The sequence below is a fragment of the Hevea brasiliensis genome, chromosome 11, assembly GCF_030052815.1.
Source record: "Hevea brasiliensis isolate MT/VB/25A 57/8 chromosome 11, ASM3005281v1, whole genome shotgun sequence".
Classification (NCBI taxonomy): Eukaryota; Viridiplantae; Streptophyta; class Magnoliopsida; order Malpighiales; family Euphorbiaceae; genus Hevea; species Hevea brasiliensis.
In genome coordinates this window covers 70464746-70488144 of record NC_079503.1, presented here as the reverse complement: position 1 = coordinate 70488144, position 23399 = coordinate 70464746, and the positions used below count along the sequence as shown (strand labels likewise).

General features: G+C 31.4%; 1 protein-coding gene across 1 annotated transcript; it reads right to left on the bottom strand.

Annotated features, from left to right (window-relative positions):
- Window positions 1–669: 669 nt before the first annotated feature.
- On the bottom strand, window positions 670–22461 carry LOC110648609 (ras-related protein RABF2a). Its single transcript, XM_021802902.2, has 7 exons — window positions 22178–22461; window positions 19480–19557; window positions 19202–19369; window positions 2827–2875; window positions 2124–2197; window positions 1263–1356; window positions 670–985 (listed from the first exon to the last, which is right to left on the bottom strand). The coding sequence occupies exons 1-7, from the start codon at window positions 22214–22216 to the stop codon at window positions 885–887; spliced, it is 603 nt and encodes a 200-aa protein (XP_021658594.1). The 5' UTR covers window positions 22217–22461; the 3' UTR covers window positions 670–884.
- Between the last annotated feature and the right edge of the window lie 938 nt (window positions 22462–23399).

Here is a 23399-nt window from a genome sequence, read left to right as displayed (position 1 = left end):
AATTAAATTATAAAAAATGACTTACTATATTTTAGAACCGAAACGAATTGAGATAAATGAAAAATCAAATCGAACTGAATCAATTCATTTCGATTCGATTCAAACCGATCGGTTCCGAATTTAACTTATTTTTTAATTTAGATTTGATTTTCAAGTTATTTAGTTTAATTTTAACATTAGTAAGCATTAATCAATAAAATTAAGTAATTTATATATATATATATATATATATATATATATATATATATATATATATAAAATTCATAAATTCCTCATAAAAAAAATTATTTCAAAAATAAAAAATATTATTTGGTTTGATTTGGTTCAAACCGATTTTTTTTCAAAATTGAGTCGAACTAAAATAATCGAAATTTTTAAAATGCAAAACCAAACCAAACCGAATTATATCAAAAACCAAATTGAATTACCAAATTAAGGCGATTCGATTCGATTTTTTTATTTAAACTGAATAGTGCTCACCCTTACGAGTACTCTCTCAAGAAAAGTATTGAAGTCCTTGATGTAAAATGTTTCACATTACAAGCGAAACCTTGCTTCACAATTTTACGTCAAAACAAAAGTATCCATAATGAACTTCTAGAAAACTTGCATTTGTCAATATTGCAATATTCTATGCTAGAACCTTCATCAATGTATATTATAATTAACTGAAACAGAAACATCAAACCATTTCATTACATAAGAAGCCACTCCATTTCCATTTCACTGGTTGAAAAGGAAATGTACATGTACATTTCTTAATGAGTAAGTAAATACACCAATGCAACAAGAAGCACAAAACAAGTATTTTCAATGAGCATGGCAAGTAGTCAAGACCTTTTACAAGATACAGACAAGCAGAAATGACACAACTACAGAATTAGTTAAGAGCAACAGGATGTGCTTGCTGTCCTTTCTGCAGGTCTATCCATAAGAACCATTCCAGATGGATTCTGCGCTGGCTGCACCCGAGGTAGTCTTTTTGCTGTATCCACAAGTAGGGGGACAAAATAGTCATGACCAATTCATTCAAGGAGAAATAATATGTTCACAATATAAGGAAACCAGAAAAAGGAACCATTCCAGATCTTTCTTTTCTTCATCATTATGATTTTAGCATACATATTGTTTCTATCATAACAAAATACTTCGGCCATCCTTTGAGTGTGAGTATATTTTTGTATCAAAAATATCACAATCAAAATTCTCTCATAAAATTTCAGTCCTCGTTTTCTTTTTCTAGGCAGAAATGTTTAATGTACCTATTTCATAAAAAATGTCATTGACATTGACAGCAGTTTTAGCTGATGTTTCCATAAAGAAAAGGCCATTCTCCTGAGCATATACTTGAGCTTCCTGCAATATTAATAAAAGAACTCGATAAATAGAAATCTTTCCATATTTTGTGTCTATATCTCCTGCAGGTGATTATCAAATCCTTCCTTAGGCACTTCTTATATATATATATATATATATATATCTTAATCACACACTAAGTACATGAATAAACAAATAGAAGTCAAATATAAGTAACAACCATGTTCATAAGCTCAATATCAGTGCACTCCCATCAAAAGGGAAAGAAGAAAAAGAATAAGAGGAATTGATGTGTTCTTTAATAATTATTCCCACTTCAAAATATTTCTCAAAATAAAAATTTGCTAGCATATCTCTAACTGATCCTGCAGCACTATAGTTGATAATGCTTATCAATATATAAAATTCCTTCCCCATTTGAAGAAACATCGAGCTAAAAACAGATGTTTCGCAGAGATGAAGTTTCCATGCAGCTAACAACTAGCTGGTTGGATTGAGTTTGGATGGTTCATGGAGGACTAAATCTCCAGGAAAAATTAAGGTATTCAGTTAAAACTAGGGCTTTGTTTCCATAAAATGATTTGAAAATTTCTATTGAAAACACAACAAAAATGGATCCTGTTGATTACCAACTTTGCCTGTGTCACCACTAATGAAAAGGCATCTTATTCTTTCCAATTTAGCCTCTATCTCTCTTCAATTTCTTATCAAAGTCCTCCATACTTGGGATGCTTAAGTATTTGTAAAGATTTAAGGAATCTTCAGTCACAGATACAATAAATAGTAGTACAAGCATAGATACTTACTTCTGCTGCTACCTTTCTTGCATCTAGCAAATCAGCTTTATTCCCAGCAAGTGCCATAACCATATTTGGGTTGCCTGGAGGAAAGCATGTAGAATAGAATGATTAAGGAAAACCAACTAATAAAAGTGAATAAAATTTCTAAATATCAATATATGAATATAAGCAAGTAATGAACATAAATATATAAGATAGCCTGGAAACAAATTATACCAAACTTTTAACATTGCCAAATCATGTTTCATGTTAAAACGTTGGTTTAAACAACGAAAAACTTTGATGTTTACCACAAATACAGTGGTCCCTTTTGTTCCAAAATTAGCAATTTCAGTCTCTATACTACCACCAGTGTACATGGACTGAAGTGTTTTATAGTGTAATAATTTAGGGACTAAAGTACAATTAAATCTAGTACCTTAGGGAGGAACCAAAGTGGGATTTATTGTAAAAATGTTAGGAACTAACCAAGGAGTAAAGTGTTGATTTACTAATGAACCTTAGAGACTAAAATTGCTGATTTTGAAACAAAGGACCAAAATGTATTACCAGAGAAAATCAAGGGGGGGTTGGGTTAGTAACTAACACTGAAATGTAAAACCATAACTACTAAGAAATGTCACACAAAAAAGACTATTCAGAATCAATGATGAATAGATAGCAATATATGTAAAAGGTTATCTACAGCCAACTCAAAGTGTAAAGTCACCTTGTGCCTGAAGTTCTTGGACCCATTTTTTTGCCCTCTCAAATGAAGCCTACAAGAGAATACAGAATACAAATTCTGGTTACTAGAAGAATTTAACCAGCTCCAAAAAAAAAATCTAAACTAAACTAAACTGATAAAAGAAGATGAGAATCTGTATAAACATAAAGTGTGACCACTGTGTAGACATCTAAAAACAAAACTCTGTTTATCTTCTTCGGACGGCTTATATTATACCAGAGCACTATTTAATAATTACCTCTAATAAAATATTTCAGACCACAAAACACACTTTCAGGCCGGACGAAGGTCAACTTCCATGCATTGAACAAAACAACTATCAATTTTTTATTTTATAAAAACAATTGTAGGAGAAAAGGATCCATAGCTAACCTCAACTAGTTTGGGATTAATCAAGGCATGTAAACCATTGCAACTTCAAATAGGAATAAGACAAAATTACGAAATGGAGGCATGAACGAGAATGAAAAATCTGAAGAATCATCTTCCAAAACCATAGAGATACCGGCTAGGTGGGAATGAAATACCCACACAAGCTTGGTTTCTATGAAATATGCAGCATATGCTTTGCTACTGTCATATGTAACTTTACTAGAAGCACTAAGCAGAGACCTATTTTGTAAGAGGGTAACTTAACTTATATGTGTATATATATGTGTGTATCTATATATATATATATAAACAGTAAGGACCAATAGAGGGAAATGATTCAAATAGCCAACCACAACCAGACTAGAGTTAAACTTAGTTGACTGAGTTGACTTTCACAACTTAACTGAACTAAGAAGTGCCAAATTCTGGACACTACCAAGAAACATGCACAAGGCAAGTACCACCTATCTTGTTGTTAAGTATATAAGAAAGTAGAAAAATAGCACAGTGACAGAGTAAACTACTAAAAAGCCATCCAATCACATAGTCATTCAAGATGTGTTCCTACACATCGACTTTAGTTGAAAAAGAAAGAATGTGCAAAGTAGGTATTGCAACATAAACTTTTAATTTTGAGTTAATTTTGAGCCTAAGAGGTGATTGCCTATTCAAAAATTTTATTATAATCAAAATTTGAGCTCAAATTACTTTTTTTTTAATAAAATATAATATAGTAAAATCCATATAATATTATTTGAACCATATACCTAAGTGTGTGTATAATAATTTCTTTACTTTACACAAAAATTATTCATCATAGACAATTTAAAGTTAATAATATTTTGGTAGAAAGGCAAGTGAAAAAATGGCACAAACTTCGGAATTTCAATTGCCCATAAACCTTGAGGTACAACATTTTTAAAATTAAAGAGAAAAAGAAAGTTTTTTGACAGGCAGAAAAGGAATGCTTCAGGTAGAGCTTTTATATTTGAGGCTCACAATTCGAGTAAGTCCCACCTTGAAAACAGCTAGGCAATTGTGCAATGGATTTTAGGATGAAAACAAAACAATCCTATTAACTACTATTTTTACAAATTCAGTTCAAGACATATGAGCCATTAGATATATTTAATCAATTTATTATTTTTTATATATTCATTATACATCATGCGGCTAAAAAGAAAGGAAAAGAGGAAAAAAATTATAATGCCACTAGGATCATTCTTGGCATTCATTCTTCTACATATTATTCAACCTCTCCTCTTTCTATCTATTCCAAGGTTTTAAATTATCATAGCAATTATAGTAACAACATAAGAACATCCATCCAAGGAATGGAAGCAATATGAAAAGCAGAGATTATATAAAGGTAAAAAAAAAATCATCCAAAAATTTTCCCAAAAGCAAGAACAAGAACAAACCCAAACCCAATTTACATTTTATCATTGACAATAAAAGAAAGATACCTTGGTTTTCAATTTCTAAAGATTCTCATGATTCATAAATCTATCCTAGCATTCCACCTATTATATTAGGCCTTACTTACTCCTAATTACTCTAAGCCAAAGGGAATAAGATTCTAAAGGAAACACCATGAGCACTTCCCAGTTAGGATGATCTTAGAAAACCAAATTTCTCCAGTTGACAAAGTGATCCCCCAAGCAATCCTAACATAACCTCGAAAGAATCTCTCATCAACTTTTCAATCATTACAGCAACATCCACGAGGATCTTAGAAAGGGGACAATGATACAAATTAATATCATACTAACAAGCTTGCATGAGTGTTATGTGTCCATGATAGATATTAGAAAAAAAAAAAAAAAAAAAAAACTTTCCACCCATCCAATCTCTATGAAATTTTGGCAAGCACAAGGACCCAAAAGCCATAAGCATATTAACACCCAACAAAACCCTTTAAGCAATATTAGGCCAAAGCAGCAGAACAAAAATCAATTGAATATTAATATCCACCAAACCATCTGTAGACATTTTTGTGACTCTTGGAATTCAAAAGAAAGATTATGGTTGGAAGAATTATCATCTAGCAAACTCAAATACCAGATAATATTTACTAGCATTTTTTGTGGTCTAGCAGGAAGGGACAAGCTCACAAGCATGCAGACTCGAGCAAGATTTTGTTGGGATTATCAATGCAGAGATAATACAATATTCCTAAAGCATGCTGGAGAAGAAATCATAAAGAAATGGGGGAAAAAGGGCAAGACTATTTTGTGCATGATTTTAATGATGCGCATTAGAAAAATGACAAAGATCTAAATTTTCTGGTTAATGCATGTGAATTTTCAGGCAAATGTTAACAATAAAATATAAGGTGAAAAGGGGATAATCATTAGGTTGACAAATTGTGTGACAGCAATCACAATACCAAACCTATACTTCTTGTTGATGATGATGATTGTGTCCTTTAAAATAAAATAACTACTTTAAATAGCTTCAGATATACTACATGGTAATATGTTAATAAGCTTATGTTCTTGCAATTGCAAACATAATGTGATATATCACACAAGCACAGAAAAATGGTATAGATTTTATGCTTCAACTATGTAATTTGATCATTATATTGATTGACAGGTTTTGTATTTATTAGAGAGAAGTTTAACAAAAACATAGAATTTGGTTCTATAACTTTTGAGCAACGGCAAAAGCTCAAGATACTAGGTCAAATATATTAGTATTATGATTTTATTCTTGTTTTCTCCTATTACTCAACTCAACTCAACTCAACTCAACTAAACCTTTATCCTAAGAATTTGGAGTCGGCTATATGGATTCTCTTTCTCCATTCTAAATGATTTTGGGTTAAATCCTCGGAAATATGTAATGCTTCTAGGTCATATTGTACAACTCTCCTCTAAGTCAGAAAGTTATTGTTACAATTTTTTCTCAGGTACATAATCATAAATTTCATTTTAATAGATAGTATTTACTCAAGTGCATGCATTGCCAACACATTACTTTGCCTCTAGGTTCCAAGACGCCCCAATGCTTAAGTGCACCTAGCACTTTTAACATGGAACTTGATACAAAAAAGGCAACAACTCTAATACCAATAAATGTCAACTAATATCTATACAATGACAAGTGGTAGCTTTCATGTAAATTCTTGTACAAAAGATAATGGAAGAATTTCTAAATGCCTCATTCACAAACAAATAGTAGTGTGAATGAGCCAAGTCGGTCATGTGCCGCTCAAAGCTTGACTCTCTCTATCTTAATATTTTAGGCTCGCTTAACAAACAAGTTGAACCTGAGCTCATTATCGTTTAGAATCGTAAGCTGGTTTGTTTATAGACTCACGAGCTAATTCATTGATTAGGCTTATGAGCCGGCTTGTTTAATAGGCTTGTAAGCTGACTCGTTTAAAAGGCTCAAGAGTTGGCTCATTTAATTGACTCATCAGGTTGAAATTCAATTTATTTGTATTATATAGTAATTTTTTAAATTAAATATTTTTTAGAAAAAAAGGGTTCTCAATTAAGGTAAAGGATTTGTAGATGATCTATTTAATAAAGAAACCAAAAGAAAATTCAAAACAATAAAAGATGGAAAAAGAAAGGAAGAAAGAGAAAAGGGGGGGGGGGGGGGGGTGGAAGGAGGAGAAAGAAACAAAAGAAGAAAATTGAGCTTAAGAAGAATTGAACACAAGCCCATTACGCAAACAAAAATGCATTTCTACCACCAGACCATTGTAGCCTTCATATTTATTTGTGGAAAGGAAAACAGATTTATTACTTAGTGTTGGAATTGATGAGATTTTACTTTAATTTATGGGATATGCTTATGAGAAAATTATGTGATTGATTAACTTAATTAGTGCTTGTATTAAGGAGTGATTTAAGGAATGCCATAGGTCTTGTATCTTCCATTATAAAAATGGACTCTTATGTATTATACCAAAGCACAAGTAAATTAAAATGTAATCCTTTGAGATTTCATTCCATTTCTCTCCCTTTCTCTCCCTTTTCTTCTTTCTCTCTAAAAACTCAACATGGTATCAGAGTCTACAAAAAATTCTAGGGTTTTCGCTTTCTTATTGTCCTCCTTCTTCACAAAGTACTGACTTTTTGTCCCAAAAACTATTTTCCTTCTTCAGGATTTGAGTCCCAAAGCTATGAGTTTGAGTCCCAAAGTTATGGGTTTTAGTCCTACCTCTTCTTCTTTTTCTTCATGATTTAAGAGTCTAGGGTTGAAGTCCCTATTAGCAGTATACCCTAGGGCATAAACTAATAATTTGTATCTTGTAAATATTAATTTCTCTTTAATAGCATATATCTTTTCTTTTAATTTAAATTGTTTAAATTTAATTGAAAATATCTTTTAACAACTTGTTAGATGTTCCATTCTTAAGGTGTTAAGAATATGATTAATGGAACAATCTAGTATAAGTGTTATAAATTTTGATTCACAGTCAAGGATACCTCATTGGGTATGATTTATCCATATAGACTATCACCTATGTTTGTTTTTATGGATTAGTATGAGATATTAATAAGATTGAATGGTGAGTCTCATGCCATATAACAAACATAGTGAGCACTTATAAGATAAGTAGATTGAACCAGTGACATTAAGATGATGTGTACATGAAGTCTACTCTTATTAATACATTATCATCCAGATCATAATAGTGCATATAATCTCTTGACCTGACATAACACGGTTATCTTGTATATAGGTAGTTTGAGTTTAATACCGTTTACATACTTGTACTAGGTATGAGCATACGGACGTGTGTTGGCTCTGACTAGTTATATATAGAGATGGGTGTTTAGTCAAAATGGAATCCGTTGCCTTGAGTAAATAGAGATAAAATCATATGTCTATGTTAAATGTTCTTGATAAATAGAAGTTCCTGATCAAGACAAATAGACTTATTCAGAAAAGTGTTTTTTATTGAAAAAGTCTAGTTAATCAAGAATTGGAATTAAGATGAGGACACATGATTCTAAGCAATTAGGTTTGATATAAATCATGACCCTAACTAGAATCGAGATTTTGTAACAGAGAGATTTTAGTGCATGACATGTATAATCAATGTTCATAAGTTAAGTATAAATTAATTCATCACTAGTCAAACAGTCATGATACACTATACTAAGTGTCAACCATGATTTATAGGAACTAAGAGTAATAAGGAAATTTCACTCTATGTATGGAATAATTCCAATAATATTAAATAGTTAATATTATTTTCATTATCAATTAGTAATGAACTTAGAAAGTCACACATAATAAAAATAATATGATCAAAGCATAATTTAATTTAATTAATTAATTAAATGGTTTAATTAATTAATTAAATTAATTTTTTTTTTTAGATTGCAATTAGATTGCAAAGTCTCTAGCATGACTTGAAACTAAATTCATCAATGGAAATATTCAAGTTAATGTTTAAAGTGTTTAAATATTAACTTCATTAATTAATTTAAAGGTAAGAGAAATGAATTTGGTTAAAATGACTTAACAAGTCGTGAGAGAGAAAAATTAACGGTTAATTAGTGTTTTCCACAATACTAATTAATTAGTGTTTTAATTCGCTTATTTATGCTAACTTGACAAGTGGCCAAATCAAAATTAGAAAACACATTTAATTAGTGAATTAGATGTGGACACTTGTAAAGTATGTAATCATTAGTGGTCAACCACTAAGCGAATATAAGGGGAATTAAAACTCTTTAATGGTTAGAGATTGAAAGATTAAGTGTGTTAATCTTTTCTTCTTCTACTTTTTCTCTCAAACCAAGCTCTCCCATCCTTTTCTTTGTGTTTGATTCAAGAGGAATTTGAAATTGTTACTCTTGAATTAAAAGTAGAGAAATTATTTCTCTATACTTCCATAAGCTTAAAAAAAAAAAAAAAAAAACTCCTTAAACTTCATCTTTGTGCAAGCTTGGTCAAGACAAGGAGAGCAAGCACAAAGGAGTTTTGATTGAAAATTGACGCTTTGGTCATCTTGTTCATGTGTACGGATTAGAGGATCGACTTTTGGCAATCTAAGTTTCCTGGATTGGGTGTTGAATGTGATTCTGTGCAGATAAATTTCAACAACTGTCCTTGAACATATATAATTATAACACTACAGTCCTTTAACTTTAAAATGTAATATAAAACCCCCTAAACTTTCAAATTTTGCACAGTAAAATCTCTCTGACTTTCAATTATTGATTTTTCAGTTAGAAACTGATGTGAATAGCTTCCGCATTTCACTTAGTCAACATTTCTCTCCTCTCTTGTGCAAAGTGTAAAATTATTCTCTTTACATATGAAAAATTATTTTGTCTATAAAGAGAAAAAGTACTCAATTTACACATGGCTTTAGAGAAAAAAAGAGAAATACTGACTAAACTTCATGCTATAACTGTCCAGGTCAATGTCTAACTGAAAAACTAGTAATTGGAGGTTAGAGAGATTTTACTGTGTAAAATTTGAAAGTTGATGGAGTTTTATATTACATTTTTAAAATGAGGGACTGTAATGTTACAACTAGATAAGTTCAGGGATAGTTATCAAAATTTATCCGATTCTGTGCCTATACAGGTGAAGTCCTTAATTTTATTTTAATAATATTAAGGTTTAAGTTTTCCAATAACAAATAGGCCTTTTAGCAATTGAGTTACAAGTGTAGTAACCTAAAATATGTATTTTTGCAATAGCACACATGATTTACATGTTGTATGAAATATTAGGGTTTATAAAATTTTAAAAATTGCTAAGTTTACACCCTTAATGCTATTTTTCTTTCCATTGGTATTAGAGCCACCCTATTTTGCCATTAGGAACTTTATTTCATATTATATATTGATTTGGAATGATGAAAAATTCATTTTGGAATGTTAAAATTAAAAATTTGAGCCCCAGACCTGTTGTATGGCCCAAGGCATATTCTGGAACACGTGCCGTGTAACCTTCTGTTGAAATTCAAAATTCTGCAAAAAAACACGCCTGCAGCTTGTCCAATTACATGGTCCGTGTTGCTGAACACAGCCCGTGTTATGGAATACGCCTAGGACGTGTTTAGCTAACACTTTTAAATTGTTCAAATTTTTTTAATTTTTTTTAATTTTTCTTTATGGTTAAAATGTTTAATCATAATACCAACCAAAATAACATGTTTTTGGATGAGATTCAAAGAGGAAAAATAATTATTTTATTATTAGATATTTAAAATATTTTATTCAAGAGTTGAATATGAAAATGCATGAATGATGATAATGGACTTAGATTGAACTATGTGATTGGTTTATTTACTTTTATTTTATGAGAATGTAATAATTATTTTTATTGTTTACAAAGGGCATGTATTATAAAATTGTTATAATTAATTCTAAGTTGTAAATTTATTTATTTGGCCTTGCATGCTCAATTTTTTATTTTTTATTTTTTTGGTGTTTTCACCTTGGTATGCTAAGAGTACTTAATGTAATTGGCTTTGGTGAAAACTACAAGAAGAAAAGAGTTCATATCATTGATGGAGATCAGTGGGAGTACAAGACTTCAAGAGTTGAAGACTGTCAAGCTTGGTTCGAATAAATGAATGTTAACCTAGGATGCCATAAAATCTAATCCTTGTGGCTAAGATTAGATTCCCACAGAACAGTCTATAATCATGGCTTTTACATTACTGTTGATAAATGTATACATGAGATATGTATATTCATGAATGTATATGAGATATGCATTAAAAACGGTTAATGTGCAAAGTGAGACCAAATAGTAACTAAGTTGGCTAAGAAATCTTCTAATCAAATGATTAAGTTAGTAATGGTGTAATTTTAAAAATTACATAATGGCTCTCCATTAAGGCAATTATTTAAGAAGTTTTAAACATTTACATTGTTGGCTATGGTAACATAGGAATAATGTATTTGGTTTAAGGGATCTTCTTAAAGTAATTGTTAAAGCATGAGAAGTTGTAAGTATGTAAATACTTCAGTGATCAAGAATGGATGTACCTGAGATCATTAAGGTTCAAATTTGCATGCTTACTGACTTAGTGGGCTTAACTTAACAAATGCAAGATAAACCAAGAATGGATGTACCTGAGGTTTTAAGCATTAGGAGCTAAATAATTGATTGAACCTCACATGAGATATAAAGAATAAAGTGTTACTCACTTATAAAATGTTATGAATACAAGAATAGATATACTTGAGGATGATTAACAATTTATAAGAAATCAATCAGCCGCTAAAAATCTGTTCTAACTAGGATTTCCGTTTCCTACATTGGAAGTGTAGGATTCGTTACATTAGTGGGAGGACCAATTTAATTAAAAAGCCATGACCATTTTGGTTAATTACTTGGTATAATATATTAATTAGAATCTTGTTATTTTCTGTAGTTAATTATGATAAAATAACATCAAAACACTTAACGTACTTGCTGGCATACTCGAAAATAATAGGGTAACTAGGCCTAACTTCTCAGATTGATTGAGAAATCTCAAGATTGTCTTGAATTAGAGCGTATTGGATACGTTCTAGACTCAAAAGTTCCTGGTCCCTTACCTAAAGAGGTTTCTCAAGAGGAACATGATACTTTGACTAAGTGGAAGGAGGATGACACCATGGCAAAGTGTCACATGCTTACTTCTATGACTAATGAGTTACAGAAGTAACATAAAAAAATGCATACATCATTTGATATCCTAGATCACTTACAAGAGTTGTATGGTGAACATAGCAGGAATGTTAGATATGAGATATCTAAGCAGCTATTTATGATGAAGATGAAAGAAGGGATGGATGTGAGAGCCCATATACACAAGATGATCAAGCTCATTGAGCAGCTTGAGGCTCTTAGAGTTTTCAATGGACTTCACTTCAAACAGATTTGATCTTACAATCCCTTCCTTTGCATTTGGATCATTTATCAACAGATTTGATCTTACAATCCCTTCCTTTGCATTTGGATCATTTATCACAAACTTCCATATGGCAAAGATTGAACGCACACTTGCTGGGTTATTAAATCTGCTGATAATTCTACAAAATAATATGCCTGGCAGTAAGGGTGCTTCTTCTTCTTCTGGAAAGTCCAAGAAAAAGAAAGGCAACAAAAAGAAGAAAACTAGCACCCCAAGTTCTTCTGGTAGAATAGCCAAAAACCAATCTAAGAAGAAAAAAAAGACTGAAGCTGTTACAGACAAAGGAAAATATTTCCATTGTCAGAAGGAAGGGCATTGAAAAAAGAAATAGCCCTGAGTATTTGGCATCTCCGAAGAGCAAGAAGGACAAACCTTATGAAGGTATGTTCATATCTTATTATTTAGATGCTGATAATACTTATAGTTTATCTCCAGCTTGGGTTTTAGATACTGGTGCAAGTTCTCACATATGTTTTGATATGCAGGAACTAGCAAGCAGTGAAAGCTTGGAGGTATAAGATGTTAGACATCGAATTGACAATGGAGTAAGTGTTGCAACAACCATAGGGTCTAAATCTATGTATCTAAAAAAAAATATTTTGTTTTTGGATCATATTTTGCATGTACCCGATCCTTTTAAAAATATTATTTCTATATCTAATTTGACTAGAAATGGATATGAATTTTATTTCATAGATGCTGTTTTCAATATTTATTTTAAAAATAAATTATTGACATGAGTTATTTGCAAGATGGTCTTTATTGTTTAGATAATAATAACAAAACAACTCTAGGCAATCAAATTAAGTTTAATGCAATCATTGAAACCAAATCAAGTGGCACTTAAGATTAGGTCATATTGCACAAGATAGGATTACAAAGTTGAAAAAGATGAGGATTTCATCCACATTATGTTCTGAACCTATCCCAACTTGTGAATCCTGTCTTAAAGGCAAAATAAATAAATTATCTTTTGTTGGACAAGAAATAAGAGCTAAAGAAGTTTTAAAACTAGTACATAGTGATGTATGTTGTCCATTTAAAGAAATGGTAAGAGGAGGTTTTTCCTACTTCATTACTTTTACAGATGATATATCTAAGTATGGATATTTGAATTTAATGAAATACAAATATGAATCTTTTAAAAAGTTCAAATAATTCAAATCTGAAGTGGAAAAATAAATAGGAAAAAGTATTAAAACTCTGATATCAGATCAAGGAGGTGAATACTTAAGTACTGAATTCATTGAGTTCTTAAAAGAACATAGCATTATTTCTCAATTGATTCCTTCTAGAATGTCATAGTTGAATGGTGTATCTGAAAGAAAAAATCATACCCTATTGGATATAGTACAAAGTATGATGAACTATACTAACCTTTCAATCTCTTTATGAGGATATGCTCTAGAAACAGCTTTATATTTGTTAAATTGTGTCCCTTCCAAATCAGTCTATTCCATTTCATATGAGATATGGTATGGAAAGCAAATAAGTCTTAAACACGTTAAAATTAAGGGTTGTCCAGCTTATATCAGAAAGCTGAAGACTGATAAATTGAAAACAAAATTAGAAAAGGGACGGTTTGTTAATTATCCAAAAGATAGTTTTGGATATTATTTCTATCTTCCTACAACACAAAGATGAGTAGAGATACTATTTTTCTTGAAAAAAAATTTATTTAAGAATGTGGCAAAGGAAGGAAGATAGAATTAGAATTAAATAATTCTGACCAACAAATAGATAAAATGGATATTGATCCATCCAGTGATCCAATACCTACTGATGATGTCTCCAGATCGATTCCTCGAAGATCAAGTAAAAATCTCATCCTCCGGATAGATATAGATTTCTTCATGAGAATGAACAAGAGTTGTTTGTTCATGAAAAAATTGATCATGGTTATGATCAAATGACTTATGAAGAAGCTGTATCAGATATAGATTCTTCAAAATGGATAGAAGTTATTAAGTCCGAAATGGATTCCATGTATAAGAATCAAGTTTGGGATCTTGTAGACCCACCTGAAAGTATTGTACCAATAGAGAATAAATGAGTTTTCAAGAGAAAATTTGGTTCTGATGAAAAAGTAGAAACCTATAAAGCAAGGCTAGTAGCGAAAGGGTTTCGCCAAAGGTAAGGGATCGACTATGAAGAGACCTTTTCGCCTGTAGCCATGCTAAAATCCATTAGAATTTTATTGGCAATAGCAGTATATTATGATTATGAGATTTGGCAGATGAATGTCAAAACTGTTTTCCTCAATGGATACATAGAGGAAGACATTTTCATGGAACAACCTAAGGGGGTAAATTTCAAAAACTATCCCTGAACTTATATGGTTGTAACACTACAGTCCTTAAACTTTAAAACGTAACATAAAACCCCCTAAACTTTCAAATTTTACACAGTAAAATCCCTCTAACTTTCAATTACTGATTTTTCAGTTGAAAACTGATGTGAACAGCTCCCGCATGACTCTTAGTCAACATTTCTCTCTCCTCTCTTATTCAAATTGTAAAATTATTCTCTCTACACTTGAAAAATCATTCTGTTTACAGTGAGAAAAATGATTCAATTTACACATAACTTGAGAGAGAAAAGACAAATATTGATTAAGCTCCACGCTAAAACTATTCAGGTCAGCGTGTAACTGAAAAACCGACAATTAGAGGTTAGAGGGATTTTACTGTACAAAATTTAAAAGTTGAAGTGGTTTTATGTTATATTTTTAAGTTGAAGGACTATAATGTTATACTAGATAAGTTCAGGGACGGTTGTCAAAATTTATCCCAACCTAAGGGTTTTGAATCTAAGAATGGTTCTAAAGTATGCAAACTTAAAAGATTCATTTATGGTCTAAAGCAAGTTTCGAGGAGTTGCAACATACATTTTAATGAAGCCATTAAATCTTTTTATTTTATCAAAAATGAAAATGAACCATGTGTGTACAAAAAGGCTAGTGGGAGTGCAACCACTTTCCTAGTCTTGTATGTGATGACATATTGTTAACAGGAAATGATGTCAGTATGCTAACAACTGTAAAAATCTAGTTGTCTAATACTTTCTCCATGAAAGACTTAAGGGAAAGCAATCTTTATTCTGGGAATTCGAATTTATAAAGATAAATAAAAAAGAATGATAGGTTTATCCCAAAATCTATACTTGGAAAAGGTATTGAAAAGGTTCAACATGCTCGATTCCAAGAAAGGATTGTTGCCTGTAAGGCATGGTATCCATCTTTCCAAAGAAATGTCTCCAAAGACACCTAAGGAAAGAGAAAAGATGGCAAGAATTCCATATGCTTCAGCAATTGAAAGTTTAATGTATGCTATGTTGTACACAAAGCCGGATATTGCTTATGCTGTTAGTTTGACAAGCAAACTTCAATCCAATCCAGGTTTAGAACACTGGACTGCAGTCAAGAGTATCCTTAAGTATTTGAGAAGAACTAAGGATTTAATCTTAATTTATGGAAGAAGTTATTTGCAACTTGATAGATTTACAGACTCTGATTTCCGATCAGATGTGGATAATAGAAAGTCTATCTTTGGTTTTGTATTTATTTATAATGGAAATGCAGTCAGCTTAAAAAGTTCTAAGCAGACAACGATTCATCTGATACTGCAAAAGAAGCTATTTTGATAAATAAGTTCATTACAGAACTTAGAGTGGTTCCTACGATTGTGTCACCTGTTCCTCTCTACTATGACAACAATGGTGCTATTGCTCAAGCAAAAGAACCCAGGTCTCACCAAAAATCTAAACACATAGAAAAGCGCTATCATATTATTAAAGATATAGTTGGGAGAGGTGATATAGCCATGCAGAAAATTGCTTCAGTTGAAAATCCAGTTGATCCACTTATCAAAGCTATGACACAAAACCAGTTAGATCGACATCATAAGAAGATGAATCTTAGATTAAATGGGAGATTGTTAGTAGTATGCCCTAGAACATAACTAGTAATTTGTATCTTGTAAATATTAATTCCTCTTTAATGGCATATATCTTTTCTTTTACTTTAAATTGTTTAAATTTGATTGAAAATATCCTCTAACGGCTAGTTAGATATTCCATTCTTGAGGTGTTAAGAATGCGAGTGACGAAACAATCTAGTACAAGTGTTATAAATTTTGTTTCACAATCAAGGATATCTCATTGGGTATAATTTATCCATATAGACTATCACCTATATTTGTTTCCATGGATTAGTATGAAATATTAATAAGATGAAATGATGAGTCTCATGCCATATAACAAACATGGTGGGCACTTATAAGATAAATAAACTAAACCAGCGACATTAAGATGATGTGTACTTAGAATTTACTCTTGTCAATACATTATCATCTAGATCATAATAGTGCATATAATCTCTTGACCTGAGATAACACAGCTATCTTGTATATAGGTGGTTTGAATTTGATACCGTTTACATACTTGTACTAGATATAAGTATACGAACGTGTGTTGGCTTCGACTAATTATATATGGAGATAGGTGTTTAGTCAAAATGGAATCCGTTGCCCTAAGTAAATAGAGACAAAATCCTATGTTTATCTTGATTATTCTTGATATAAAGTTCCTGGTCAAGACAGATGGACTTATTCAGAAAAGTATTTTTAATTGAAAAAGTCTTATTAATCAAGAATTGGAATTAAGATGAGGACATATGATTCTAAGAAATTAGGGTTTGACATAAACTACGATCCTAATTAGAATTGAGATTTTGTAATGAAGAGATTTGACTGCATGGTATGTATGATCAAGGTTGATGAGTTAAGTATAAATTAATTCATCACTAGTTGGGTACTCATGGTACACTATGCTAAGTATTAACCATGATTTATGAGAACTAAGAGTGATAAGGGAATTTCACTCTAAGTATGGAATAGTTTCAATAATATTAAAGAGTTAATATTATTCTCATTGCCAATTAGTAATAAACTTAGAAAGTCATATACAATAAGAATAATATGATCAAAGCATAATTAATTTGATTAATTAATTAAATGGTTTAATTAATTAATTAAATTAACATTTTTTTTAATTTGCAATTAGATTGTAAAGTCTCTAGCATGACTTAAAACTGAATTCATTATAAAGTGTTTAAATATAAACTTGATTAATTAATTTAAAGCTAAGAAATTTTAATTTGGCTAAAATGACTTAGGAAATCATGAGAGAGAAAAAGTGATGGTTAATTAGTGTTTTCCACAATACTAATTAATTTGTGTTTTAATTTCCTTATTTATGCTAACTTGACAAGTGGCCAAATCAAAATTAGAAAACGCATCTAATTGGTGAATTAGATGTGGACACTCGTAAAGTCTCCACATCTCGTAAAGTATATAATCATTAGTGGTCAACCACTAAATGACTATAAGGGGAATTAAAACTCTCTAATGGTTAGAGATTGAAAAATTATGTGTGTTAATCTTTTCTTCTTCTACTTTTTCTCTCAAACCAAACTCTTCTATCCTTTTAAATTGTGTTTGATTCAAGAGAAATTTGAAGTTGTTACACTTGAATTAAAGGTAGAGAAATTATTTCTCTATATTTCCATAAGACTAAAACCAAGAAAAACCTTAAATTTCATTTTTGTGCAAGCTTGATCCAGACAAGGAGAGGAAGCACAAAGGAGTTTTGGTTGACAATTAATGCTTTGATCATCTTGTTCGCGTGGACGGACTAGAGGATCGACTTTTGGTGATCTAAGCTTCTTAGATTGGGTGTTGAATGTGATTCTGCACTTACACGAGTAAAGTCCTTAATTTTATTGTAATAATCTTAAGGTTTAAGTTTCCCAATGACAAATAGGCATTTTTAGCAATTGAGTTACAAATGTTATAACCTAAAATATGTGTTTTTGAAATAGCATAAATGATTTGCATATTGTATGAAACTTAGAGTCTATAAAACTTTAAAAATTGCTAAGTTTGCACCCTTGGTGCTATTTTTCTTTCAGTCTGTACTCTCTTCTTCTCATTCATCAAAGCCTAGGATTTGAGTCTTAGCTATTTTTCTTCGATATTCTCATTCTTCTTCATTTTAGCCTAGAGTTTGAGTTCCAAAGCTATTTTTCTCCCAAATTCTCAATTCTGATGATGGATCCGTAACTTCAGCAAAAATCTCATCAAGGGAGAGTGTTGGAATTGATGAGATTTTACTTTATTTTTGGGATATGTTTATGAGAAAATCATGATTAGTGCTTATATTAAAGAGTAATTTAAGGAATGTCATATATACATATATTAAAGAGTAATTTAAGGAATGTCATATATACATATATTAAAGAGTAATTTAAGGAATGTCATATATCTTGTATCTTCCATTATAAAAATGGAATCTTATATATTAGGCCAAAGTACAAGTAAATGAAAATGTAATCTTTTGAGGTTCATTCCAATTCTCTCCCTTTCTCTTCCTTTTCTTCTTTCTCTTCCTTTTCTTCTTTCTTTCTAAAAACTCTAACACTTAGCACATATAGTACAAAAATTAAAATTCCTAGTCCCACATCAAACAATGATGAACTGGGGAGGGCCTAGCTTCTCTATAAAAGGAGAATCGCATTTCTGCCATAGTCGCTTCTCTTGGTTTATATCACCAAGTGGGTTACATATTAGGACCAAATGAATTATTTAGTATTTGAAATTTCAAATTTTAATTTAGTGTCTTAATGAGTTTGAGCTTGGCTCGTTAACGAGCCTAGACTAAGCTTAGCTCATTTACATTTAAATGAGCTAAGCTCCAACTTAACTAGTTTACATTTGAACGAGATAAGCTTTAACTAGTCTTATTTATATTACAAATGAGTTTAAGACAAGCCAAGCTCGAGCTCAGATATTGAAGCTCGAATTGAGCTCAAGCCAAGCCTAAGCAACTCAAATTTTGAGTCAGCTCGTTTGCAACTCTAAGACAAAGGTACATGCAGACATACAGCACTTCCATTTCTTTTTGATGGAATAAGGAAGAAAGAGACCTGATTAACCCTGGACATGCTAAAACTACATGCAATTTTGCATAAAACAAATTAACCATAACAACCATTTTGTTATCACAACCTATGTTGTAAAGAAGAAATTATCTTACCTGATTCGTTATGTCATACACAATAATTGCCGCAGCAGCTCCCCTGTAGTACATTGGAGCCAAGCTATGATACCTCTCCTGACCTGCTGTGTCCCAAATCTCAAATTTTACAGTTGCATCATTCACAGCCAATGTTTGTGAGAAAAAAGCAGCACCTATGGTTGATTCCTAATATCACAAAGTAATAGTCAAGTTCCAAAGAATCTCCATTAACAATGTTGTAATCCACCCAACTCAACCCCCAAAACCCCCTTTTCCAAGTCCCTAATTGCACCAACCTGAAATTCAACAAACTGTCCTTTGACAAAACGCAACACAAGACTAGACTTTCCGGCACCAACATCCCCAAGAAGCACCTGAAGCATAAAATTTGACATCATTGTGAGAAACAAGTAAGCTGTATCCAAACTTTAAAAAAATGTTAAAATATACCAATGAAACAGGGAAGAAATCTTAAAATAATTTGCTATTCAAATGAAATATGAATGGTATGATACAAAATTTAATCTAGAAAAAAGATATGGATATACATGCTGAAGAAGGTACTGAAATTCGAACAGAAGTAAACTTGCATAAGTCCTAAGTCATAAAACTGAAGCATAATAAAAAATTCACATAACAATTAAATTCTCCAAAGAAACTGCAAAATGTTATAAATAAAATACTCATATTAGTATGAGCAAAAGAACCATCCATGACATGTAAAAGCAAGTGTACTGTCTTTATGCAGCAAGAAGTTGAGAATTGAGACAAGAGATTCATGGTTTCAAATAACATTTATTTAACATATTTTGAAAAGGCCCATCACATAAATAACGTAATCAAATAGAATAGGAGAAAAAAAAGTTGGTCAGGGCCATCATGTCTTTCATGTAACGGTTATTATCAGGACCTCTTTTGTTCCAACATTTTCCAGCTTTCGCTCCTCAAAATCCCAATTCTTCCCTTTCTCATTTTTTGAGTCTTCTTCAGCTTACATCCTTCTAAAATCTTATGACAGAAAGGATTCTTCTTTTTAGCTTGATTTCAACATAAATGCCATGTTTTGCATTATTTATTGAAGTTAATCAATAATAATGAATACAAAACAGGGGTTCAATGTCTCAATTTGACTAATTGCATTTCTTAAATTTTAGTAAACTTCTTGAACACGTATTCATTTAGTAATTTTTTTTCAAAAAAAAAAAAAAAGAAAGAAATGCACAATGATTGGCCATGTGCATAAGTATGGCTGCAATGGCCCTGTTTTCACCACACATGATTGTGTCCACAATACCATGATTTAAATCCATGAAGAGATCACATCTTTTCTTCCTACATTTTTATTAAACAGTACAGAAACAGATATTGCGAATATATGGCGTAGTAGAGGAGCCATTTTTCCATGATCAGCTTGGAAGGCCTTATCATGTCTAGGTTTTGAGAAATCAAGGACCTCCTTAGAACAAAATTAATAAATATTGGTAGCAAAGTCCAAGGTATCCCAACAGAGGTACATGGAAAACTTAAAGGATGTATTTTCCTATAAAGTGCTGTTAAAAGAAGTGATCATACTTATAGCCAGCTTTCCAGCTGATTAGAGCCTCCTGCTTTTCGGTGCTTTTGGAATAAACAAACCATCGAAAAAGAGTAAAAATCATATAAATGAAACATTCAGCATCATTATCAAATTCCAGATGAAGGAAAAACAAAAAAAAAAAAGAAGAAAGAAAAAAAAATCTTAAATGCTATATTTAAGATGGCTGATGCCAGGATAAAATGAAGTCCACAATCTTTGCGAGAGTAAATAACGAATACAGAATTATGTAATTTCTCATTTCACAGGAAAAGACAATACATGAAACAAAATAACACAATTAGAAAAGAAATAATCAAGTACCAAAACTTGAAGAAGCTGTATATTGCTGGGAAAAGAAAAAAAAATGCAGACAACTACATAGTCACCAATTTAGGACCTAATTTCTCTCATTTCAATTAAGATACAGCAAAATTACAATCATGCAAAAGCAGTTTGAAGACTCCATATGTAATTTAGTTTAAGACTTTCAGTTGAGTTGAGTTGCAAGTCAAAATTTGCAAGTGAAGGTAACCCCAAGGAGTACTAACTTATAAGACGGTTTTCTTTGAGACATTTACACTTAGTTTGGATGAAGGGATAGGAAGGAATAGGAAAGGAGAAGACAAAGAAATAAGTGATATCCTTTGTTTTGGAGTTTTATCAGGTGAGAAGGGAAAGGACAAGGAAAGATAAGTTATCTCTTCAAACCCTGCTTTCTTTCCCATCAAAATTAAGAGAATAAGAGTTACCCGTCCTGAATTTTTTTTAAAATATGACTATAATACACCATTAGCATTTAAAATAATTTCTTATCCTTCAAACTTCCAAACATGAGAAATCGCCTATACTCTCTTTTCTTTTCTTTTCTTTTCCTACCCCAAGTATTAAACATATCATTTATTTTCCTATCCAACAAAACCTCACAAGCATAATGTAAAGATCACTTCACCAAAAGCCAACCAAACCAATGATTACAAAGAAAATACACAATTCACACAAGATCCCAAAAAGTTAATGTAAATCCACTCCAGAATTTACATAATAAAACACAGAAACATGTATAATTCCAGAAAACCAATACCAATATAAGCATCATCCGTAATATACATCTTATAAAGACAAACCAAGCAATAGTGTTCGAAATTGAAACATATATCAGAATTTAAATAAAAGGAAACCCGAAAGATGATAATTAGTAATATATAATTTTAAAAAAATCTGAATTTGTACAAAAACAAAGGTCCAGATCAAAATTATAGAAAATTACGCAAAACCCACATCAAAACTCGATAGAAACAAACACATAATTAATAATACAAATAAAAAATTGTTCTCATCACAATTACGCATAAAAGCATTCAAAAACCTAAAATGAACACGAGAAAAATTAAGAGAAAAAAAAAAAAGCATAAACTGACCAATTTTGCATTGATGTTCTTGTTTCCGGCGGTGGCCATCAGCTTGAATAGTAGTGAAGATCAGATCAAGGAATATGAGACGACTTTCCAGTTGAAATTCAGATTACAAGAAAGGCGTTGAAGAGAAGGAAGGAGGGAGAGAAGGAAAAGACGGAAGAAGAATTTTGATCAAAGCCTTCCTCTTATTTATTTTTGAGCGAAGGAAGACCGAAGACTCACAGCAACTTGGGCAGGAGTTTTTTTATTTTTTTAAAGTAATCGAAGGTTTGCTCTTTTGTTTAAAGTATAATTTTTGATAGTTATAAAAGCCTTTAAAAAATGTTTATTTTTTAAAAATTTTTATTTTCTTCTTCTTTAAAATTTTTGAATACATTAAAAAAATTTTATTTATTGTTAAACACTAAAAAATTATAAAACCCTAAAAATCATAAAAAAATTTACTTTGAAATACTTTACTTTACAAAATCTTACTATACTCTGTCTTCTCCTACTCACCAGTGAAGTATGTATAATACAAACATAACCTGGCTCTGATACCAAGATAAGCCGGGAGCCCTTACCACTCATAGAATGAACTCATGCTATGCCTCTTCCCTATCCATAGGTACTCTCTGGCTGTGCCCTTTTGTTCATTATACAAGTGATAATGGGACCGTCGCAACTTAATGTCAAAATAAAGATATTTCTGATACACAGGATCCTCTTAAAGAGGCAAGTGTAGAGCATATGTATCTCTGATTATAAGAGTATGATACACATTCAAAGATTTTCAGGGAGAAGGAGAAGAGTTTAGAAAGCCATAGAAGAGAACTTCAGAGAATATTATTGAAAGAAAGAAGAGAGCAACTCCTTATATAGGCAAGGAGGCTCTTAACATTACGTTAGAAAACTCTTAAAGCAACATAAAGAAAAGCAAAATAAAGACAGATACATTATTACATTATTGACTGCCAAACTTTTTAACTTTTATCATGGGGTGGCAGACAGATTAAGGGTGTCAAAGTCAGAGTCATCAGAGTCGATTCCAAAAAAGTCATTTGGCCACTGTCGTTGTACAGGAGATGATGGGTCAGCACTCTGAATGGCATCTAGTGACTCTGTGTCCATTGGATCCTGGGAATCTTGCCACATGGGATGGGTCCAGTCAATGGGCTCATCAGTGAGAGACCGTATGGGACCAAGTGATGTACAATTCACATGGGGAGGCACCAGGCAATAATAG

Bases quoted from the DNA above. Each gene is read 5' to 3' on its own strand.
- LOC110648609 (XM_021802902.2), bottom strand. From the start codon at position 22,216: ATGGCCACCGCCGGAAACAAGAACATCAATGCAAAATTG. The intron at 19,370-19,479 runs GTTGGTGCAATT...TTGTGATATTAG, and splicing joins GACAGTTTGTTGAATTTCAG to GAATCAACCATAGGTGCTGC. The intron at 2,876-19,201 runs GTAAGATAATTT...ATTCTCTTGTAG, and splicing joins TGTATGACATAACGAATCAG to GCTTCATTTGAGAGGGCAAA.